At 34.3% G+C, this 24,606-nt stretch overlaps 3 protein-coding genes across 4 annotated transcripts; all 3 read right to left on the reverse strand.

The window, feature by feature from the left end:
• Positions 1–170: 170 nt before the first annotated feature.
• Positions 171–14,161, reverse strand: LOC129902559 (protein SUPPRESSOR OF K(+) TRANSPORT GROWTH DEFECT 1). 2 transcript variants are annotated; one of them, XM_055977875.1, is made up of 8 exons: positions 13,249–14,149; positions 3,631–3,736; positions 2,074–2,272; positions 1,878–1,946; positions 1,733–1,807; positions 1,541–1,639; positions 1,202–1,357; positions 171–553 (listed from the first exon to the last, which is right to left on the reverse strand). In XM_055977875.1, exons 1-8 carry the CDS (start codon positions 13,718–13,720, stop codon positions 428–430), a joined length of 1,302 nt encoding a protein of 433 aa, XP_055833850.1. In that variant the 5' UTR covers positions 13,721–14,149; the 3' UTR covers positions 171–427. The 2 variants fall into 2 exon arrangements, with proteins under 2 accessions (XP_055833850.1, XP_055833851.1); XM_055977876.1 differs by lacking the exons at positions 171–553; positions 1,202–1,357; positions 1,541–1,639; positions 1,733–1,807; positions 1,878–1,946 and having other exon boundaries at positions 2,079–2,303; positions 13,249–14,161.
• On the reverse strand, positions 9,306–12,034 carry LOC129902558 (uncharacterized). Its single transcript, XM_055977874.1, has 4 exons — positions 11,719–12,034; positions 10,408–11,148; positions 10,189–10,332; positions 9,306–10,042 (listed from the first exon to the last, which is right to left on the reverse strand). The coding sequence occupies exons 1-4, from the start codon at positions 12,031–12,033 to the stop codon at positions 9,401–9,403; spliced, it is 1,842 nt and encodes a 613-aa protein (XP_055833849.1). The 5' UTR covers position 12,034; the 3' UTR covers positions 9,306–9,400.
• A 512-nt stretch (positions 14,162–14,673) lies between the features above and the next one.
• Positions 14,674–21,589, reverse strand: LOC129903408 (protein ADP-ribosyltransferase PARP3-like). Its single transcript, XM_055978959.1, has 18 exons — positions 21,523–21,589; positions 20,115–20,395; positions 18,849–19,044; positions 18,642–18,755; positions 18,489–18,546; positions 18,337–18,406; positions 18,078–18,252; positions 17,833–17,966; positions 17,507–17,744; positions 17,294–17,421; positions 17,141–17,217; positions 16,907–17,067; positions 16,586–16,795; positions 16,375–16,477; positions 16,201–16,283; positions 15,411–15,554; positions 15,080–15,262; positions 14,674–14,999 (listed from the first exon to the last, which is right to left on the reverse strand). The coding sequence occupies exons 1-18, from the start codon at positions 21,526–21,528 to the stop codon at positions 14,904–14,906; spliced, it is 2,457 nt and encodes an 818-aa protein (XP_055834934.1). The 5' UTR covers positions 21,529–21,589; the 3' UTR covers positions 14,674–14,903.
• Positions 21,590–24,606: the final 3,017 nt, after the last annotated feature.

Consider the following 24,606-nt stretch of genomic DNA (forward strand, 5'->3'; position numbering starts at 1 on the left):
GATCACAACTCGAACAGCTTTACTAGTTATGCCGAGGTTCCCCTTCACACGTGAGCTTTAAGCACACTTTAAATAAGTTGGCCAAAAGAAAAGAGAGGTTACCAGCTTTGTTAATATTAGCACTTGAGTATGTAGTTGTAGTTAGAACATTTTTTTCTTTAGAGGAGGCGCTGACAAATTGTGAATTAAGTGATTGCAAATAGAATTGTAGAAGGCATACAACGAAGATACTAAACAAATGCTCTGTCTTGACATTGATAAATACATGCAAAGCTAAAACTAATACAAATCCAAGAAGGTAAACAATGTCAACCTCCCATTTAAAGAGCCTTTGAATATCACGAATTTTTCAGACAAGTAGAGGGGAGAAAGAATACAAATCATGGTAACTCCAGATGTAGCAGTTATCGGAGATACATCAATCTCTTCAACCTTCTTCTCCAAACTCCTTTGTGAATCTGTTGTGCACTTCAAGGTCGGATTTACTAACTGTTGGCCTTTGACGAGCAAGAACCTTATCAAAGTCAGTCTTTGTAATGGGTGGCGGGATGATCTGCAAGGGCATCAATCAATGAGCTGTTTGCAACTAGTCCCGCCAGTAAAGAGGATAATTTATATAAAGCCATATCAGAACTTCAGACTAAATTATTACTAGGTGATTCTAATAACAGCTACTGTTTTTCTTGAGCCGAGGATCTATCGGAAACAACATCTCTACCTCACAAGGGTTGGAATAAGGTCTGTGTACACTCTTACATTCCTCAGGTCGCACTTGTGGGAGCACACTGTGTATGTTGTCGTTGTTGATTCTAATATCAGCTATCCTCTTCTTCTTTTTTTTTTTTTGGGGGGGGGGGGGGGGGGGATTCAAGCTATTCAGAATTGACACCATAGGAAGATGTAGTTCACTAAAGGCACAGTCTCTTCTTACATTTTAGTTCAACGTAACCATATGATGTGCAAACCTTTATGTAAGAATCACATTTTGTTACTGTATTACACTATTACTAGTGACTCGAAAGAAGTCAAGTTTCCAGATATGTACAGTAGTAAGCCCCCACCCCAATATATTCCAGCCAAAACCCATATAAGCACAAGATTCAGTTTAGCAGCCAAATGGAAAACCTTTTTTTGAGAAAGGTAAAGTTGCGGCCAAATGAAAACTACTTATGGCAGTGAACTCAAACTAGCAGCAAGCTACCTGGGATGCGAGTCCTTTAGCAGCAAGCTCCTGCATAGTTGTCTGCTCAGCACCCCGTTGCTTTGGTCCGCATGGAATCCAGGTACCATTAGAAGTTTGAGTAAAGAACGCAGCATCTTGCGTCTTACGTACGGGTTCAAATAGCACGTCCTTGACCTGTCCAAGAAGACAAAGTACATAATAATAATATTAGTAGAATCAAGAGAAATTGACCCCTTTTCCCTTCAGTGTTAAACAAGTTCGGGTGGGATTGGTGTAGGAGAAACGGTCTCTTCCCAAACTACAAACTCACAAACAACATGTGAGGCATAAAGTCAAATTCATTAGGCTGGGACTTACACAAACAGAAACATCTGAACCAGAAAACCCTTCTGTCTTACGGGCCAGGTCTTCAAAGTCACTCTCGCTCAAGTTATGGGGGGTATCACCTAAATGAACCTGCAAGTGTAACAAACCAATCTAAATAACTCTAGCTCTCACAAGTCGAATTGCAGTACATTTACTTGAACTTCATCACAGAATAGGATTTACTTTGAACATGTGTTGCCGTGCCTTCAAATCTGGGAGCGGAATGTAGATACGCTTATCAAATCTTCGCCGTATAGCCTGTAGAGGACAATTTCCGTCAGCAATAATTTCTAAGATCCACAACTTTATACTGCAGATCATTCTTCACCTGATCTAGGGCATAGGGTGTATTTGTTGCTGCGAGTACAAGAACTTTATCATCATTGTGACCAACACCCTGGAAAAACAAATTAAATAATAAAAAGATTTAGCCAGGGGGGTTTCTCTTCCTCTTTTCTTTTTGATAGGTAGAAGTTGGTTATGAGAGGTCAAGGGACCACCCATAGCCATGATAGATCAATTACCTGCATCTGCACAAGGAGTTCTGTTTTAATACGTCGAGAAGCTTCACTTTCATTTCCTTCTCCTCGCTGCCCACACAAGGAATCAATTTCATCAACGAATATAATGGAGGGAGAACTTTCACGAGCCATTTCGAAAAGGTTTGAAACTAGCTTTTCACTTTCACCCATCCACTTGGATACAAGGTCTGATGACGAGATGCTGCATGAAAATAGCAGTTGGCACTCGCCAACTTTACAGCGTAAGTTCTTGAAAATGGGAAATTGAAAAAATAACTGTCAAGACAAGATACATGATGACTATATCATGCAAGCATCTCATGTTTATATGCATGCATCAAGATGATTACGTTCAAGTTTAAAAGAGAAATCAATAGTGCAAATGGAAGATTTATTACCACTGAGAACTGCCAAGGATTCACAGAATATTTGCAGGTATGGCAACAGAGAATATCAAAATTACAGGAAAAGGTCATTATACATATTACTTTTTGCTTCTAGAAAGACATCAACATATTGCATGATTTCACATGCTATAGCTTGGTATTCACAATTCAGGAAATGTTTGGCATCCCAATAACCCCCACAGGATTTCTTTTTTTTTGTTGGGTCGGGTAGGGTGGAGGTGTAGCTTAAAAGAACAACTTCTACGAAGCAAAAGCTCTAAATGTGGACCTCCATTGGAAGTCTTTGCACAAAACAAAGCTGATGATACTACTAAAGTTTTATTATTGTGAGCTTGAAATTGTTATTGAAATGACTGCAATCACAAACAAGGCCTTAGCTGAAAGTTCAATTTGACTCTTCTCTACATTAACATATTGCATGATGTACTGGTCTGATCTTAACATTCATGGATTAGCATCACTTGCGTTGGCAGGGAGTGAGAAGTGTCAAACAAATTGGAGATATATCATATGATCTCATCAAGTGGTTAAAATGATAATGCCATTGGCAGGGAGTGAGACTTGGATATTTAACCACATTCTGTATTTAGTGATTGAGACCTTTATGTTCCTCACTACTTCAGATTCTTGATTCAAGCACCAGATTACATTGAAACATCATTTATGAGAAGAAGAAAATCAACATAAATTATGAGAAAAAAAGGTCATAAAAACTATACAGATGATAAATTATGAGAAAGGAAGGCTAAAAGAAAAACTTTTCAGGAAATAGAATAAAGAACCTAACAACAAAATGGCAGAAATCAATGGTATCTTCTCCCCGGACTTCTTCTAAGTATTGGTATTCTATAACAACCAAATGGCAATAATCAATTGCATCTTCTCCCCCAACTTCTTCTAAGTATTGGTATTCTATAATTTTCCTTTATTATCTTTAGGGCTGCTAAGCAGATTCTCATTTTGCTCAAGATCTTTTTCTATTACTAATGCCAGATGATATGATGTACAAAATTTGCAATTTAAATACAGCCTTTGGTTATTTCCAAAATAAAAGCTGCAGTGAATCAGGAAATATCTGAAGTTAATAGCTCTGATTTGCAGTAAAATGGACAACATTATAAACAATCACAATTGCATGTAGGAGGACAAATACCTAAAAAATGTGGAGTCTGCTTCAGTAGCAACAGCTTTGGCCAAGTAAGACTTCCCTGTCCCAGGAGGACCATAAAGAAGAAAAGCTCTCCACGGTCGCCTCTTGCCTGTAGGTACATGAGAAAGGAGAAAAAAGCACTCAAATTGGTATGAACAAAAGCACCCAACAAATTGCTCGAGTGATGTGATGCACACATAGCAAAACTACTCAACCATCTCTAATGTACCGCGAAGAGAAAAAGAATATAATACTCACAAGTTTTTTGCCTTAATGATTTTTATCCCACTACAACTCTTTTGGTTGAGCTAGGAGGAATTGTAACATGAATCCTGGACCAACCATAAAGAGAAAGTCCAAATTATAGGATTTACTTGGAGATCACCTCTCCTACTTCAAAATAGACAGCCAACTGTCTCTAATTGCTAAACTGTGCAATTAACAATTAGTCTCCCAAGTATAGAAGACAATTTTCTCACAACCAGGCAGTTACGGGCAAAGAAGACACACTTTCTTTGCCGAACTTAACATTTCAAAACGCATACACATACGTGCGAACAAAAATGTTTAAATGTTGGAAGACATTTAGAATGTAGACAAATAACTTATCCACAACATCACTAATTATCTAAAAACTCCTACACATGTTCAACAGAAACCATATTCATTTTCTACTCATATTCAGGTATCCACAGACTAACCTGGCACTTCGTGTTCCCCAAAATGAAAGGGTTTAAAATTTACAATAGGTAAAGACTCAAACTTACTTGGGAGATAGAATTAAAAGGGATGTTTGAGTTATGTATTTGAAGATTTAGGACACAAGTTATAAGAATTGGGTAAAAGGGATTTTAGTATAATTAGAGATTAATGGTTTATGCTAATTTAAAAAAAAAATATTTTTATACACCCCAAAGTTTTGCTAATTACAAACAGACCCAAGATATAAGAGTTTAGCCAAAAAGATCAGCAACCAATTTCCAGCAAAGCTCGTTTCCAGCAAAGCTCCTTTTTTTTTAGCGGGAGCAGCAGCAGCCACATTATCTTCCTCTTCTTCCATATCTTCTTCTTCTTTTCTTTTTTTTCAATCTCAACACATTTCATCCTTCCAAACTCCTTGCTCTCTTCAAACTAGGGTTAGATTTTTCTTCATTGAACAAAAATGAAATCTGCATTTGCCTTCTTCTTCATCACTAAACCAAAGATTTTTTAATTTGTGTTACTTCTGTGTTCTTGATAGTAATTTGTTAATACATAGTTTGGGAATTTGCTTCAAAAGGGATAAACATTTCATCTCAGTGATTTAAGGTAATAATTTAACTTCTTGATTGTTTCCTAAATTAAACATTCTGTTCTTCTATATAGTTAATAAACAACTACGCATTGTTTATAAACAACTAAACAACATGCAGTTGTTTATAAACAACTGCATGTTGTTTAAACAACTGCATGTTGTTTAAACAACTGCATGTTGTTTAAATAACTGCATGTTGTTTATACAAATGACCTGCATTGCACAACATGGTACTTATGCTAAGAGTTTGCACTGCACATACATGCTTCATGTAAACAATCAAATTTTATTTAAACAACCAAAAGTTATTTGCACTGGGAACCTGCAAATAAATTATCTATGTTTAAATACTGTACTGACTATAATACTATCACAAATTATAATATGTATCTATGTAATATCCACAGGTGTTGTGACAATTAATGGGGGACACAATACTATTAGCAGTTGATCTACATGGTGAATGGATAGAGACCGATGAGCGTTATAGTTGGAAGTCGAAGGGTGGTCTTACAGTACCGATACTAGTGAGGAGGGATGTTGCGTATGATGAGTTTGTTGATATCATCATTACTAGGTGTAAGTTATGTTGTGCGCCAAAGAATCTCTCAATCACTTACATGCTCAGCATTGTTGCAACGGAAAAAGCACATTTTTCTGAAATAAAGGATGATAATGATTTGCTCACTTATTTAGCTGATGTTGACAAAGATGATCGTCGTTGGCCCATTCTAAGGGTAAATGTGGTTGAAATTGGGCCGACAGAAGTTCCACAATCTGGAGAAGCAATTGGAGTGTTCCCTGGACTTGCTGGTAATACAGGGCAAGAAGAAGCTGGAAATTTTTCTAGATTTGATTACAATATAGCGAGAATTGAAGCTACTTCAGAATTTCCAGATTTTGATTACAATACTGAAGGGGCAGAAAGGGCAGAAGAAGATACATATACTTCTATTAATCTGTCCAGTACACAGGTGGTTGAGGTCTCAACACAATGTAGCCACAGTCGTGAAGACAACACAGGATTTTTCTCGGGCCTAACTTTCAAGAAGAAACAAGAATTGAAAATCTTATTGAACCTTGCTGCTGTGAAGAATAATTTTAGTTTTGAGCAGGTAAAGAACACAAAAAAAATCTACAATGTCAAATGTGTAGATAAGAATTGCAAGTGGCGACTGCGAGCTATGAAGTTTAAGGGTACCGATAGATTTCGTATTACCACATACCATAATATGCACACATGTGGAGTACAACATCTTACAAGCCATCATCGACACGCAACAGCTGAAGTCGTTGCTAAACACATTGAAAATAAATTTATCGAAGGGAACAGTCTATCTACAAGAGAAATTAAGGAAACAATTCGTGTAGAATTGGGATGCAAGATTAGTTATTGGAAATGTTTGGCGGGTAGTTATATTGCAAAATCTTTGACAAGAGGAACACCAGAATACGGATATGAAGTTATAGATAAGTACCGTCATATGATTCATGTTACAAATGAAGGAAGTAAGACAGATTTGAAGGTTGATTCTTGTGGCAGGTTCTTGTATTTTTTTGTATCCTATGGAGCTTGGATAAATGGATTTGCTTATACAAGAAAAGTCCTAGCTGTTGATGGAACACATTTGTTTGGAAAGTATGGCGGAGTGTTGTTGTCTGCTGTGGCGTTGGATACCGAAAATCACATATTTCCCTTGGCATTTTGTATTGTAAATTCGGAGGGTGATGCCTCGTATGAGTACTTTTTTGAACAATTGCTCGAGATCGTCCCCAACACTAATGAGTTGTGCATAATTTCTGATAGACATCCATCTATAAAGAAAATTGTTTCAAAGATTTATACTGAAGCTCATTATGGAGTTTGTGTGAGGCATCTGGGTGAAAGCATCCGCAAAAACTTTCACTGTGGAGATTGGATGCACCATTTTTATGATGCAGCGAAAGCATATCAGAGGAACGAGTTTAATGATCATTTTCAACAAATTAAAGATTTGGATATGAGTGTCGCCAACTATCTTGAGGATGTTGGTTTCCACAGATGGAGTAGAGCACACTTCCCTGGCAACAGGTACGTTATAAACAACCATTGGTTGCTTAAACAAATTATATTTGCTTACACTAAATAATATTGTAGATTCTTAGTTAATATGTATGTATTTATTGATGTTTTAGGTATGATGTAATGACCACCAACATTGCTGAGTCAATTAATTCCATGTTCTTGGCGGAAAGAGAATTCCCAATCACTGCTCTATTCAATTCTATAAATAGGAGGTTTGCTCAAAAATTTCATGAGAGGCGTATGATGTTGGCCAACACATCAACCATATGTGTCCCTTCTGTTGAAAGAAAAATAAGAGAAAATGTAACTATAGGCAATACACTATTGGCCCATCAAATAAGCTTCCACACTTTTAGCATCATTGGTCATGGTTCAGTGGCTATGGTTGATCTAAACAATAGAACATGTTCTTGTAGAGAGTTTGATTTGAACAAAATACCTTGTCCACATGCTATTGCTGCGATAAGAATCCAGTTCGGGGATGATTATGGATTAAGAGTTTATGATTTTGTTTCTCCATATTATTCAGTATGGTCATACAAACATGCATATGAAAAATTAATTCATCCAGTGTTATCTGAAGAATTTTGGGAGCTTCCTCCAGAGCTTTTGGAGAGTAAAATACCTTGTCCATATGTGGTGCGCAAACCGGGCCGAAAGAAGAGAAAACGTGCACCTTCAGTCTTGGAGCGGGGTTCAAAGAAGAAGAAAAATAAATGCTCCATATGTAAAAGAGTTGGTCACAAAAGAACTACGTGTAGTCTCAGAGCGAGACAAAATGAAGGAGCAAGCAGTAGTGTAGCTTTTTAAATTCGTACTTGTAACCGAATCAATATATTTTGTGCTTGAAACTGAATCAATGTACTAAGTTGGCTGTTTTTTCTATTGGACTTTACAAGTGGATATTGTTTGTTAACAGTTTAAAGTTTTTCCCTTAAAAAGTAGGTAAACAACTAGTGGTTGCTTAAACAGGCACTAGTTGTTTCAGAAAATATATAATTATTTATACTGAAAAATTATTGTTCATAAAAATATTGTTAAACAAGTAGTGATTTCTTAAATAAATAATTTTTGCTTAGAATAAATAACAAGAAGTTGTTTAAACAACTTTTGATTGCTTATACAATAACTTTATATCTCGTAAAAAGTAGGTAAACAACTAGTGTCTACTTAAACAACTATGAATTGTTTACAATAAACAACTAGTGGCTGCTTAAACAAATATTGATTGCTTATAATAAATAACAAGAAGTTGTTCAAACAACTCTTGATTGCTTATACAATAACTTCATATCTCGTAAAAAGTAGGTAAACAACTAGGGGTTGCTTAAACAACTATGGATTGTTTACAATAAACAACTAGTGGCTGCTTAAACAAATATTGATTGCTTACAATAAACAACAAGAAGTTGTTCAATTTATATGAATATTTGAACATCAACTTATTGACTTGACAATAGTTCAACATCAAACGAGTCGTTTAATTAGTAATTAAACCCAACTTGATAGTTTGATCATCAACTGATTGACCCTACTAATAGTATAACTATAACTTATTGATCAAGTGATATGTTGTTTGATTATATGAATATTTGAACATCAACTTATTGACTTGACAATAATTCAACATCAAACGAGTCGTTCAATTAGTAATTAAACCCAACTTGATAATTTGATCATCAACTGATTGACCCTACTAATAGTATAACTATAACTTATTGATCAAGTGATATGTTGTTTGATTATATGAATATTTGAATATCAACTTATTGACTTGACAACAATTCAACATCAAATGAGTCATTTGATGGATTTTAAAGTAAACAATCCATAGTTGTTTAAGCAGCCACTAGTTGTTTATTGTAAACAATCCATAGTTGTTTAAGCAGCCACTAGTTGTTTATTGTAAACAATCCATAGTTGTTTAAGCAACCCCTAGTTGTTTACCTACTTTTTACGAGATATGAAATCCTTGTATAAGCAATCAAGAGTTGTTTGAACAACTTCTTGTTATTTATTCTAAAGTAAATGAGTCATTTGATGGATTTTAAACTAGTTGTTTACCTACTTTTTACGAGATATAAAGGTATTGTACGAGATATGAAATTCTTGAACAACTTTTTATTATTTATTCTAAGCAACAATTATTTGTTTAAGCAATCACTACTTGTTTAACAATATTTTTATGAACAATAATTTTTCAGTATAAATAATTATATGTTTTCTGAAACAACTAGTGTCTGTTTAAGCAACCACTAGTTGTTTACCTACTTTTTAAGGAAAAAACTTTAAATTGTTAACAAGCCTACTTTTTATGAATAGCATAAACAACTACTATTAATAATTAAGAAGTCTAACAAAAAGATCCACCACAAATTCATCAACAAAAATTATCCAACAAACACATTCCTAGTTTATGGTTCCACTCTTTCCTTGCTCTTATCATTGTCAAGAGTCTTGTAAATATCAGGTAGAAGATTTGTCACACTTATCCTCTTCTTCGTTTTATGTGCACCAGCTGTAAATGGAGTTCTTATGTATTTGGAATTCCTTAACATCCTCCTAGGCTCGAGCTTTTTATTCAAAGTGGATAATTCTTCTACAAGTTGTTTGACAGACTTTCCCATTTCTTTGAACTCCTCCTCCATTTTAGAAATTTTCAGTTCCAATTGTCTTTGTTTCTCTGCACAAGTGAGACATTCACAGGAGCACTTTGCATTTGAAGGACAAACACCAAAAGATCCTGCACCAACTCCTGCTTCACTATACTGACCACCAAAATCAAAGTTGGCTGGACTACCAACAAATTTGTCACCAGAATTCACTAAAGGACTCTGCGGGCTCCTTTCCTCTGCGCCACTCCTTACTGGGATCTTTTCCTCACCACCAACTTCCCTAGCTCCTACTTCACCCGTTGTGATTGTTGTCACCCCAATCAATTCTGCTTTTAACATATCAATTTTTTCATCAGCTTCCTCACTGAAAAATGGCTCAAGGTCCTTCATGTATTTTTCCTTTTTTTCTACATTTGTAGGAAATAAGAAAGGATGCACTACCTGCATAAAAAGAATAAAAAAATTAATGTTATGATCTTTCTTTATAAACAACATTATGTATATTAAACAACTGAAAATTATTTAGTTCAAACAACTTCAAGTTGTTTAATCAAGTCTCAGGTTGTTTAACAGGTTTAGAGACTTACATTTTCTTCAGTGGTACCGAATGGATCCATAGATTTTTTTAGGCCTCCATACGACATCCACCTTAGCATACGTGGCAATGTCCTCTCAGGGGGAACATTCTTAGCATTTCGTTGAAGTTTCGGAATAGCTTCAAAAGCCCAAGCCTAAATAACGTAACAATAAATTACAATTAATATAAATATTAAAAGAAACTAATATTAAAAAAAATATTTACTTACCAAGAATGCCCATGGAAAGCCGTAGAGGTTGTATTCAGATTTTATTGGTTTTGCAAGATACTCAACAGTCAAAAGATAGCTTTTGAGGCCCCATGGATATTCGTTGAAGACCGAGGGCTTGCAAGCTAGCTTGGTCATGTCGGCATCAACACTTGATGATATATCTCTTGCACATAAGATGCAGTGATAGAACCAAACCAAGGCAAGTGAAAACTTATAATTTTTTGGTGTTTCAAGTGATTTGATCTTTTCAAGGAGGTGGTTAGCAGTAACAGTTTTTTCTTCCTTGGAAACAAATTCCCATAATGGTTCACCCTTCTTTACCCGACTAGCCAATGCCTTTTCAGAAGGAAAAGGGTGACATCGTAGTCCCGTCATCAAGGCAAATTCCCTTAATCCAAAACACACAGGCATATTTTCATATTCAAACCATAGCTCTAACTTTTTCTGACAAATAATGCGTCGGAGTAGAAGACCATGAACTATCATCGATCCAAAATTTATCCGCTGCATCGGAATATCTATAAAATGCCCAAAACAACTTTTTTTGAACACCTCTAAAATACCTTGTTCTACCAGAAGTCCTCTAAATTCAAGAAATGCTTTTCCTCCTAGAGGTGACTTTACAAAAATCTTTCCCGGAATATCACCGTGCGTGGAATAATATGTCTTGAAGTTATATTTTGTAAGATCAATGGACTTGATGCATTCAGGAAACTCAGTATCAGAGTCATCAGCAAACTGTACATGATTATAAAATTGATTAATTAAAAGAAAATATAAAAAATCCACAAACATATATTGTTTGAACTGGTGGTAGTTTAAACAACTAGTTGATGCTTAAATAACAATTGTTTGTTTGAAACATGATCAATTGAAATATGTAGTGTATTGAATGTTGTTTATTGAATTGTGTTACTTCTGTGTTCTTGATAGTAATTTGTTAATACATAGTTTGGGAATTTGCTTCAAAGGGAATAAACATTTCATCTTAGTGATTTAAGATAATAATTTAACTTCTTTATCGTTTTCTAAATTAAACATTCTGTTCTTCTATATTGTTAATAAACAACATGCAGTTGTTTATAAACAACTAAACAACATGCAGTTGTTTATAAACAACTAAACAACATGCAGTTGTTTATAAACAACTAAACAACATGCAGTTGTTTATAAACAACTACATGTTGTTTAAACAACTGCATGTTGTTTAAACAACTGCATGTTGTTTAAACAACTGCAGGTTTCCACAAGCTCAAGAAAAATGCCTACTCTTTGTTTTCACTAATAACAATTTAAAAAAACACTCACATTTGATTTTGAAGGGGTAGCATTCTCATCATGTAATACTTTTTTTCTTTGTTCGAAAAGTACATGATTTGTTTCTTCTTCCCTTTCTTCTCTGCTTTCATTTTCTTCTTGTTCATCCGTTGATTTCTCATCTTCTGCATTTTCTTCTCCACTTTCATTTTGTCCTTCCTGATGCGTTGATTCCTCATCTTCTACACTTTCATCTTCTCTAACCGAACCACGAGCTGATGAGGTCAATTCTTCTGTTTCTTGAGCTTGTGGAAACCTATCCGCTTCTCCAGCAGAAGTGGATTCCTCTTCAGTTGAGCTAACCATTTTATCTACATACATAAATTATCATAAAATATCAACAATAGACCAAATAAATAAACTTATTGAAGTTATAAAATAAACACAAGTTGTTTAAACAACCATCGATTGTTTACCCACAGAAGAAATTCTAAAACAATAGCAGACACAAAATTAATTCCATATACAACTATGACATCACATAATACAATATTTCACTGATTCAAAAGAGGAAAACATGAAGAGGAAAAAAAATGAGATTACCTTAAAATTAAAATTATCTTCAAGATGAACTTGAAGGCTGACAATAATGTTGATCTACCTTTAATTTTTGAATAAAGGAGAAAGAATTGGGGAAAGAAAAGAGAAGAGATGAGAGGAGAACAAAGAAATTTGAATGAAGAAGAACGAATTCGAAAAAAGAAAAGAGAAGAGAAGAGAAGAAGAGGAAACAGAACAGTTCAAGAAAGGAAATGAATAGATTTAGGGTTTTTATTATAAGTTTTGATATTTTAATTTTTTACCCTAAATTTATAAATATTTCAAATCAACCCCAATTCTTAATAATTAATCCCTAATTAAATATTTATAACCAAAAAATAAAAAATAAAAATACAAATCCCTTATTCTTTATTCAACTCTCAAACATCCCTTTTACCTAATTTTCCCAACTTACTTCTTTCCATAAGTTCAAAACTAGAACTATTGGAACCCAAGTAACGGCAGGTATGTCATAAGTGAAAATATTTCTAACTAATACTCCATAGTGTTTGGTTTGCAACATAAAACTCTGTATAACCCTGTAATTCCCACTGCATAATAAGCACTATAATCCCTTTAACAACGCCTAGCATCTTATTGCTACTTCCTTTACCCAAAAAAGTAAGGCATAATACAACACACACTCAAACTTCACCTCAACTAGCAAGTAAGCACTTGAACTTTGAGAGTGCACATCTACACACCTCAACTGACAACTAGCTGTCGTGACACATAAATTTTGGAGGTGTCTAGATGATCATCTTGAAAGTTGGAGTGTTCAACTAACACAATGGAGACGAGTTGAAGGTCTAGATGTGCACATGCAAAGTTGGATTACTTACTCGCTAGCTAAGGCCAAGTTTGAGCCATTGTTTAAGTTAATTCAGAATCACAAGGAAGCCATCAATCAAAGGAACAATCTTTACTAGCAAAATGCAGCAATAACACATACAAAAATCCAACAAAAGCATACACACACACCTGTGAAGAACTGAGGGAATTTCACAGGCAAAATGACAGCTTCCTGCAACGCCTGTTTGGCACTCTCCAATCCAGCAACATCACTCCACTTCACATTAGGTTTCTCTCTAACAATTGCTGAATTAAGCCCAGCCCTAAGCTTAGACTGTTCAGGATCCTCTCCCCCATCTTCACCATCCTTAGGCTTAGTCTTAGGCTTAGCAATCACAGCTGCATCTCCTCCATTTGAACCAGGCCCACTCCCACCCTCATCCAACACAGCCCGAATCTCCTCCGCCCGGCGTAAATACTCTGTAAATTTCTGGGTAATTGCTTCCTTAATCTTAGGGTTCTTCTCATACTTCAAATGGGTCCTGAAGTACTCCAATGCATTCATATACAACGGAAATGCCTTGGCATAGTTTCCACCATTGTCCTCTTGCACTGCTTGCCTTACGTACTCAATTGCTTGCTCCTTGAAATTGCTATACATCTTCAATCATATAGCAAAAAACACAAAAACAACCAAGAAAATTTCTGGGTTTTGATCAGAACTCAAAAAGGGTGTCCGAAAAACCACACAATTAACCAAGAAAACTTCTGGGTTTTAATCAGAACTCAAAAGGGTGTTCATAAAAAGCTGATTTTAGAAAAAATCGTATGAACGGTGTTCTGAGTAATGGATCTTTCTGAAGATTTTGAGCATTTTTTGATGGATTAGGTGAGTTTGATAGTAGAGATGAACCCTAGAAATTGAAGATTTTTTTTTTTTGGTTTAAGGAAAGATTGATTAGAGATCGAAGGTAAAAGGAGATCGGATTATGGAAGAAGAAAATATTTGAAAGAATCCAAATTTCAGCGTTTGAACTTTGAATTTACAGGGAAGAGATGGATTAAAGGTTTGGTTTTGGGGAAATGTTTTGTCATACGCGTGAAATACACGTACCTAGAAAAATTGTTTATAGTAGACCACAACTTAAAATAAAACAATTTTCAAATAGTACATGAAAAAAAAAATATATGAGAACAGTAACAACTACCAAATATTTTTTTTACTATTTGTGTCTGACGATAAGTAAATAAAAAAAAGATAAATATCCATTAGCCTAATGGTAGGTGATTAAAATTGCGTACAAAACTATCTAAGTTTGAATTTACCCTCTCAAACGAGACTGATAGAAACGCATCTAGTCACAAGCTTAACCCATATTGACACAAGCTTAATCCATATAGCTTTAACCTTGTAATTGGTGGATCAAAGATGAATATATACTAATCTTGTGTTATTATAAGAAAAAGTGGGGTAAAAATGGATATAATGTTTTACCAAAGGCACATGAGCTATGAAAATGTATGCAAATAAATCACAAGTAAAGCAAACCAAACTACGACTATAAAAAAAAATCTAGAACATAACATTTCATCCACATAGTTGCATATATACATATATACACAATTCTGCCCATCCATTTTAACAGGATCAAGAACCAAACATCCACCACTACAAAAACAAACTTTCTATGTTTTATTTACAAAAGACAAGTTCCCACATCCTATGGCCCCCAAAAGTACTACAAAATCCCATAACAAAGTCTTCATTAAGAGAAGAGGCAAAATGTCCATGTACAGCCCTTCTCTGGTCTTTTTCACTTTTTTAAATTCACAATGTATCTCGGTTATACCTCGGGCTGCTGTTCCATCTCAGGCTCAACTGTATCATACTCCACGCCCTGTTTCTCGAATTTCACCGCCACCACGAACCTTATGCTTATCTACGCAATAAATCGAAAGATCAGTAACACCATCTTCGAAACTTGATTAAAACCATCCTCTCTTCTAATTATAAGAGTACCTGTTGTGGATCATAAACTGCATATTCATTGTATTCAAGAAGGCTATCTTTATGCGCTGATGGAATCAACTTGCCACAAGGTACTTTAATGTCATCCTTCCATACAAAATGCTCAGACTCATCTGTTTTCTTCTTGCCAAGCCCTTTAACTCCAACACCCTTCTCCTCCAGAGATTTAGTGTCCTGCATTTGGTACAAAATTCGACGTTAGCTCTAACACTTCTCTTTTTGTCCTCCCGACCCAACTTGCTCCAGCTCCGAGTAGATCAATAAGTACGACAGTTCACCTACAGAAAAATCTAAACTCAATTAGTATCATTTTCTATAGTACCTCAGGCGGACTAGAGAACTCCTGGATTTCTTCTCCTAGTGAGGCAACAGCCAAAACCAAGAAACCTTCTGGCCTATCAACAGCTGTGAATCCATATCTGGATGCTTCTGCTGCAGCGTCCGAACAAACAATAGCTCTTCCAAACTGCAAAAGACAAAATATAAACCCCAAAAAAGGTATTCACTACCCGAAAAGACTTTCAGACTCCGTAGCTGGTAATCATGATACTGATACAAAGGCACACTTCACCTGGATTTACTTGGTACAACAAGACTAAAAAGAGCAAAGATGCAAAGAATTTCTCATCCCATGCGAGATAGAAGTTTCGTATACTTGTTCTTCTTCAATGTAGCTATGTCTGGTACGTAGCATAGTTGGAATAGGACTAGTGTAGGTTACTTTCCTTTTTTCTCATGGAAGGGGAGAGTCTCCCTCATTTATGCTTTCATAGTTGAATTGTACCGGGAGGAGTCCTCTCACAGGTTTACTGCTTTCTAGTTATAGTTAGTCTCTTTTTTGTATCGGGGATGAGTTAGCCGACCTTAATAGGTTAGCCGACTTATGAACCACCATAGGATCGGAGGTAAGGTTTATGTCCCCCTCCTTGTATTTTATTTTGATTATTTATGTTAAGGTTTGGAGGTGTTGCTTAACCCCTGACTGTGCACGAGAGGTGGGAGCCTCTTGTAGGGTCTGTAAAAAAAAAAAACTACCCGAAAAGGAAAAGAGAGCACAGAAAATAACACGACGCCGTTTCTACAAAAACAAATATTATATGCCCTGCACATACCATGTATCCTGGTACAGGAAGTGAACAAGTTGAAGGCAAGAACCCCATCTGCAAGTGCCTCAATAGATTGGAACTCCTTGTCCCTGTTAGCAAAGAGTAAGTAACGTCCGTATTTTTATTTTAAGGTCGATCGTTTGCTCATCCCGATAATAAGATTGAATCTTGATCACTCACCACACCATAGCAGAACCTTGTTGGGCAATTTGTTGATGTCATCAAGAGAGGGACATGCACTTGGTTCAACAGCAAAGATGTTCTCAACCAATACAGCATAGCTCTAAAGAAAACAGATAACCTCACCTCAGATCAAAGCTACACATATTTCGTCATAAATTGATATCCAAAATGAACCTGACTTTCGGAGACCGAGTGAAATTATCCTTACAATATCGCCAATTCTCACTGGATCATAAGTTTTGTCCAGGTACTTCATTATCATTTTGTAATCATCTTCCTCTTTCTCAAGGGGTGAAACAGAACAATTTAGCTTCACGTAACGCTCGAAAAGTGGATCGTCCAACGTCGAGCCCGACATATCTCCTATAAGACGGGAGGCGGTATTGATATCTCGAATAGCCTCATAAGCAGAAGCACCCTAAATTTTCACAACACAAGAAATACATTAATATATTATCATCTGACAAGTCTACAAGAGGAACTCAAACCCGCGAGCAAAAAATGAACTGATCACTGATATGCAATTTACATGGTCTGAAAGTTCTTCATAGTCTTTAAACGGAAAGGGACTTGTAGTCGGTATGAGAGTGAACCATCCTTGGGTGAAATCGGCCCAAAGGGCCTCTGCTTGATTCCCCGTCTCCTTTGAAGATTTCAGTTTCTCCACAAATTCTTCAAGGGTTTCCTCACCTGTGTGGTTGAAAAGTAAGTTACTTAAAATGTTAATCGTCAACGAGAATGCACAAAAGGGAGAAAGACTAACATCTTTTCAAGTGAAGATCAGTAACCATCCCGATAGGAATCTCAGGTGAATCATGTCCCATCTCCACTAGAGCGTACCTTCATTCAACAGATAATAGTAATGTCACGTACACATGTAAACAGACGATAAAAGAGTAATCTTGAAGGACACTACCGGTAGATCTCCTGACTGCAGAGGACTTTCATTAAATTTGCTACCCTCGGATCAAGCTTACTATGTGCAGCAGCAACCCCAAGTTGCCTAAGGCCTAGTCCCCCATGCCTTACTTCAACGCCATCATCCTACAATTCATCACATCTTTATCTTAAAACTGACTAATCGAAACACCAAATATACTTGATTACAGGAAGTGAAGAGAGCACACACAATATCGATAGGGAAGAACTTCATATTTTTCTTACGACACTTCTTCTCTCTTTCCCAGAGTTCGAACTGATTTCCTGTCAACTCTTCAAATAGCTTCGCGAATTCTCTAATCGCATCGTTCACATTTTCCCATTCCTCCAGCTTGTCATCTGCTCTTAGACTGTCACCAATTTTGCCCTTTCCGTAATAAAGGTACAAGTGGTTCTCTCGCACCAAAATAAGTTGCATAATGCAGAAGCTACACCATTTTAAACATTCTATTAGTTACTATCTTGAAATTATTAAAAAAGAACTTTCAAAAGGAAATATTAGTTCTTGTTCCGTACTCGTTCAGGTTCCTCCCTTGATCACAAACAGTGAGAGCACAATTGTACAGTATGCCATCTTTCTCTAAAATTTTTCCACCATCATCCTGCATCTTACTGTCAATATGCACACTTCTCTTTCCAAACACTTTAAGCTACAACCATGTCAAACCAATTTTGGCAAATAAGTATAGTTTCTATCTAAAATCTGAAAAGGAAATTCGCCGACACCGATCACTATTGAACTCAAAAGCTCGCAATAGTACCTCAGCTGTTAAGGTTTCAAGTGCTGCGACACTGGAATCTTGCGGATCCAGTGCAACACCTTTCCCCTTTACCGCAAAATCACTGGCAATATCATATGCATCTAACATTTCAGCTTGTCTTTTCTCGATGCTATCAGTCAGCCAAGCCTCCCTCACTACCGGGATACCCCTCTCCCTGAGGAACGTACACCACCTAGCTGTAAGATATAATCGCCCAAACTAATCGAATTCATGCAAAATACTCTTTACTAGTACATACACTGCTTCAGCTACTTTAGACGAGCCACCGCGGTCTCGCTCTGAGGGAGAAACCACAAGGCAACTTGCACCTGCCAAAAGGAAGTCATTTTAGTTTTTAACGTACAATTGAAGTCGTTGCATCAAAAATCAACACATGATTTGGATCATTACCAATAACAGAATTAGCCACTTTCCCTCCATTTTTCTCGATCTTTGTCTTCCAATATTGCTATAGAGAAGGAAGTCTTCATGTCATACCGAAATGATAATCCAATGCACTCAAAATAACATATATATACATATATGGGAAAAATGTATACATACATGGGTTCGAGAAAGACGGCCTGAAAGAGCAATCATCATTCCTACAAATGGTTTATCCACTGCAGCTATTTCCCGCTTGGGGCGACTTTTCGGATCTCTATGTTCCTCGATCAGCTATCATATTAAAATGCACAAACAGTCAATTTAGATCGTCGTACCCGTATTATACAGCAAGTTATGAATGTAAAGAAGTGTTTGGCACGTTACATCGTAGACAGGTGTTTTTCCAATAGATTCAGGGATATTTAGAGGCTCTTCTCTTCTTGGTGGAGACCTAGTGCTGTAAACACAACTGGACCACTCACTATATGCTCCCTGGCAATGATAGCCGTCACCAGACAACTCTAACATGCCACCACAAACAGGACAAGCGCCGAGAGGACCATAGAATAGTATGTCTTGGCTAACAAGCATAGTTCAGTAAGTTCACTACACATAACATTCTCTAACAAGAATAGTTCAGTAACAGAACATATCATAACTGAACTGTTGCAACACTTAAAGATCTTATTATAAGAACGTGTGAACCGATATCCTATTAATAGATAGAAACACAGCACAACCAATTCCCCAAAATATAAATTTGTATCCAATTCGAACTCGTAATGATTTGGTGACCTGAAAATTATGGTAATTAAGCAGTCATACTCCCCGGCAATGTCCCACCCCTCCGTTCCATTCCAAGTACTTGGCACGGAGTTTAAGGCATGAAGTTAAAGAAAGACATACTCGTGGTCTAAACATAGGACATTTATGTGACTACAAATATCTCAAGTAAAATGAAAGTTCAAAGTTAAATTGTATCAGAGTAAGCAAGAATTAAGTACAACCTAAAAAGGAAAGCATACCACATAAATTTGGCTTACTACCGGACATTTTGTGCGACTATACCAAGACATATGTGACTATACTAAGTATATCTCGATTGATCAGAACACTATCAATCAGAATGAAAAATTCGGAAAGTTCAATAGTTTCTAAGTTAACTTTTTTAAAACACATCCTAAAAATGAAAATACACCACATAAATTGGGACAGAAAATAAGAACGTAAAACGAAACGAAGCTAAACTATGCTGATAGTGTGAAAGATTTAACCAAACTTATGGTAACTAACCTACCAAATGCAAAATTTTATACACCAAGAGTGCATATAACAAAACAAACAACAACAACAACAACAACATACCCGATGAAATCCCACAAGTGAAATCAGGATCTGAAGAGGGTAGAGTTATACAAACAACAACATCATACCAAGTGAAACAACATACCAAGTTAAATAAGTCCGGAATAGGCAAGAGTGTACGCAAACCTTACCCCTATCTACCCCACCGTGATGGGTAGGGAGGTTGTTTCCTTCTTTAGGCTCAAGTGCATACAAACATAACGGGGTTGTTTTCGAAAGACACTCATATAACTTATGAACACTTCAAAAGAAACATAACAATTAAGAAAGACAAATGTGACAAACCATCTAGGAACAACAGCCTCATCAGATATGGAAGCATCTCGGCCATTGGCTTCGAGAATTTCGCGCATTTGTTTGATGGAGAGATGTTCTCTTGTCTCTCTACAGAACTTCTCAAATTCAGCTGCCACATCAGCAACACTCGATTGTCCAATAACCTGATCATTATCATCGCCTTCATTGGCCGTTTTAAGCTTCTTTGGTGCCGTTTCAGACTTGTGCTTTCTTGTTGTAACTTTCTTCTCTTCATCACTTGCATGAGTGTGAGAGCTTTTCTCATGAACCTTCACAATTTTTTTAAAATAAAACAATAACCATATTTAATCGTTTGTCTGTCTTAGTTCGTTTGGACAAAAAAAATTGTTTCAACTAGTATCAGATAGTCTCTTCTTTTCAAAAAGAATTACTACTACTTTTCTTTTTCTTGTTAGTTGGTTTCGAAAGGAATAACCACAGTAATTCTATCAACTAAACATGAATCATGCTAAAAACCCTCCCAAAACAAGCTAAACACCATGACCATTGTTTCAGAAATTGCCCCCGTCGAGGGATGATTGTGCCAGCTCCTCCTGCAGCTAGAGGAATGTCAGCTGTACCCCTCCAGCGACATTTTGATACATTTAAAATAACTTTAATTTTAATGTAGTACTACAAAATTAAAAAGCTACTAAGTCATTTTTTTTAAAAGAAAAAAAGTATCATTTAGGATTTCAAAAGAATTTAATAAAATTATCTGTGCATAGAACTTATCTTTAATTGAGGACTAAAATTATAAGCACACGATGTTATTTCCTTTGTTTAGTTAGATTTATCTTTTTTTTAATTTGTTTGACTTATTTTCTTTTTTAATCCATTTCAACCTTTTTAATTAGTTTTAAAAAAAAAACACTTAAGAAACTCTTTAATTTTAAATTTTCAAAATGTTATTTGATGTATCTTTCATTTAAGATGAAAAAAACGATGATAGGAACCAAAAAAAATCCTTTGTATTTTTGTAAACTCCATATTAAATCAAAATAGTCAAACAAATTAAAACCGAGAAAAATTGAAACCGAGAAAATTTAAGACAAGACTCAAAAATATTTTATTTCCTTAAAACTCTGGTATCAAAATCAAAATAGGCCAAATAAATTAAAATGGGAGAAATTTAAGAAGACAAAATTCAAAAATCTACTTTATTTTCTATAAATTTTGTGTCAAATTAAAATAGACCAAATAAGAAAGAGAGACTATTTTCACTAAGTAAAAACTAGGCATGCATAATACACCTGATGACATAACCAAATAAAAATCTAACAAAATTCAGAACTTGGTAAAACAATACAACAGCAAAAAAGTATACATTTTTAGAGATTTTTTGTTATCTTTTTAATGAAAAATTAAATTAAAGTAAAGGGGTAGAATTACAAACCTTCATTTTCAAGATTTTGTCTCTGTCTCTACAAAGAGCTAAGCCTTCAAATTATGTGAAGTAATTGTTGAAACTTTTTATCAAAAAACCACACTTGCAAAAAACATTAAAAATACAAAAACAGAGAGAATTTATTTAGACATAATAAAAAAGGTGTTCAAAGATATGCCTCTTTTTTTACATTTACCAAAGAAAAATGAGACATCATGTTTATAGAACAGACACGTACTTGGAATTTGTTTTGGATGTCATAGTTTATCTGTCTCACAATGATAGCTAACAGGTTTACTAGGATAACCTCCTTGCTTGACACGTGTCTTCTTAAATTAAAAAAATATTTTCATCGCTTCAATTTCTTTGTCTGATTTTAACTAACACAAAATTTTAAAAAGTTTCTTTTTTTGAGAATTATAGTTTTAAACTAAATATATGTGAAGTGTATTAAAATATCATGTAGTCTTATGATTTAAAATGTCAGGTAGAAAGTTAAAATAAAAATTTGTTTTTTAAAAAAAGAAAGATGTCTTTTTTAAAAAAAAAATTAAAAAAAGTAAAATAAATAAATTAAAATAAAAAAAGTAGAGGCTTACTCTTTTGTTTTTATTTTATTTTTATAATTGTAATATCAAATCAATTTACACACATCTAAATTAATTTTAGGAGATATTTATCTAGTTATCATCTCTCACCAATAATATATAATAAGTTGTTCTGTTCACCAAGAAAATAAGTTATAAATATTTAAATTGATATAAATTATATTATTAATAATTAAATGGAAATTTTAATTTATAACTTAATATTACGGTAATACTTATTATGATGAGCTTATTTGACACACTTTACCGCTCAAGTCTCAACGTACGTTATATTGCAACATTTTCTTTATTCATCATCAGAATTTTTGAATTAAATCTTAAATTTAAAATTATTTTTAATAAATTGAGTTTCAAAATAAATATTAAATTTAAAAAATAAAGAAAAACACAATAGTTAAATATGTTGCCACTTGGCAATTTGTGAGGAGACTATGTCATACTCCAAGATTTTAGGCATTATATCCATCCAGGATGTCTTTCTTGCCAAAAGCCAAACAGTTTAAAAGTCATATATTTTATTTAATTTTTTTGCCACAATTTTGAGGCACCTAATAAAATTAACGATAAAAGGTCTCAATAAAATTAGTTGCTTCTAAATTAAATTTAAAAAGCGGTCTTATATTTATAAATAAAATTTAGAATTGTTTTTTTATTTATTACTTATTTTATTTTTCTGGACATAAAGTCTTTAACTTCACATAACAACGTTATTATTGATAAAAGCTAGCCATTTATAAATAATTCTAGTTAATAATATTTATAATACATTATATTGGATGTGTTGTAAAAAAAATTATTTATATATATGAAGTTTGAATTGATTAATTTAAAATTTTAAAATATTTGATAGAAAATAGATAATTTTTTATGTAAATTTTGTATTTTTAATTTTTCTTTACTATCTTCAATATTAATGTAAGCAAATATAAAATTACTATTAATTTTATTTGAGATCTCAAAATTTTGAACGCCTAAATAAATATTTTACTAGGTCTCACTATTAAATCATCCCTATTGATGGCGTAAAATTAAATTTAAAATTTTTATTTATAAAGGTGCCTTTGGTGATGATAACACATCATCTCATAAATATGCAGTTTTTGAATAGTCCTAATACACACTGTTATTTGTGTTGAATTGATATTTTATGGGAACTTACAAAAATTTTATCACTATTTAGATACATTTTAATTTGTAATATTATGAATTTTGTTAGATTTGATTCGTCTAAATATGTTCAGATACATGTATTTCAAAATATATGAGATTAAAATTAGGTATAATTTGTTTTAGATATATTATACGTATTTAAATGGATTTGCATGTCTAGAATACATAAATAAATTTTAGTCGCCTCCCTCTTACCTCGTTTGTCACTTTCCTATGTATCTAATATTTTATATACATGTGAATTATATTAAGTGCGAATCATAGTAAATACACACACTATTATATACACATATATCCGGTGTGCATCAGCTATATAAAGCCAAATTTCTAAGTTTTTGTGCGGTCATCATTCAAATATTCTATTATTCGATATAATTGTTCTAGTTTTGTTTTATCCAAAAGTGTCCATTTAAGAGAAGCTTGAGCCATCTAGATATTCTCCTTTTTTTCTTGTATCCTGTAAAATAAAAATAATCATTGTAAAGCTTTTTTGACTACTCATCATTTTGTTGTATTTTACTTTTTTTATCTGCATCTAGCTAACATTCTATATTTTTTACGTTTTATTTTACTTAATTCATGTTGATTTGATATTTTAAAAAAATATATATATTAAAATTTTATTTTATTAAATTAATCTTATTGATTATATTTTAAAACTTAAAATTTAGCTATTAGTATTTTATGTACTCTTTTAATGATAGAAATAATATTGAAATATTATTATATTTTAACTATAAAGCCAAATAGTCAGATTTTATTAATTCAAATCTAGAGCATATTTACATCATGATCAGGCCCAAGTCAAAATGACTCGGCCCAATCCAAAGAAAAGAAAGAAAATAAAAACAAAAAAACAAAGAGAAAATAACAAAATGGGTCTAACTATCATCATGTAAAACCTGATTTTAAATTTTACTGGTACCTTCTTATTACACATTATACTGAATGCATGCTTTGATTTCATCCATCCTTAATTAATACAGTGTGTGACAATATTGTCAATCTCTACATTCCTTGGATGATAGATGATAAATGATAGATACTTGAAACTCACTGGCTTTTGGATGACCTATGTATCAAGCTTTATTTCCACCACGCTAGCCTTATGCGTTACATCACTAAACTCACACTTCAAGTATTCTATCTTGGTCATGCTCAATCTAAACCCTTTAGTCTCCAATATTTGTTTTCAAACCGCTAGCTTAGCGTTAACTCCGCCACGAGTCTCGTCAATCAAAACTATGTCATCCACAAATAACATACACCATGACACCTCTTCTTGGATATTCCATGTCAACTAATTCATCAACAA

The sequence above is a fragment of the Solanum dulcamara genome, chromosome 9, assembly GCF_947179165.1.
Source record: "Solanum dulcamara chromosome 9, daSolDulc1.2, whole genome shotgun sequence".
NCBI classification, from domain to species: Eukaryota; Viridiplantae; Streptophyta; class Magnoliopsida; order Solanales; family Solanaceae; genus Solanum; species Solanum dulcamara.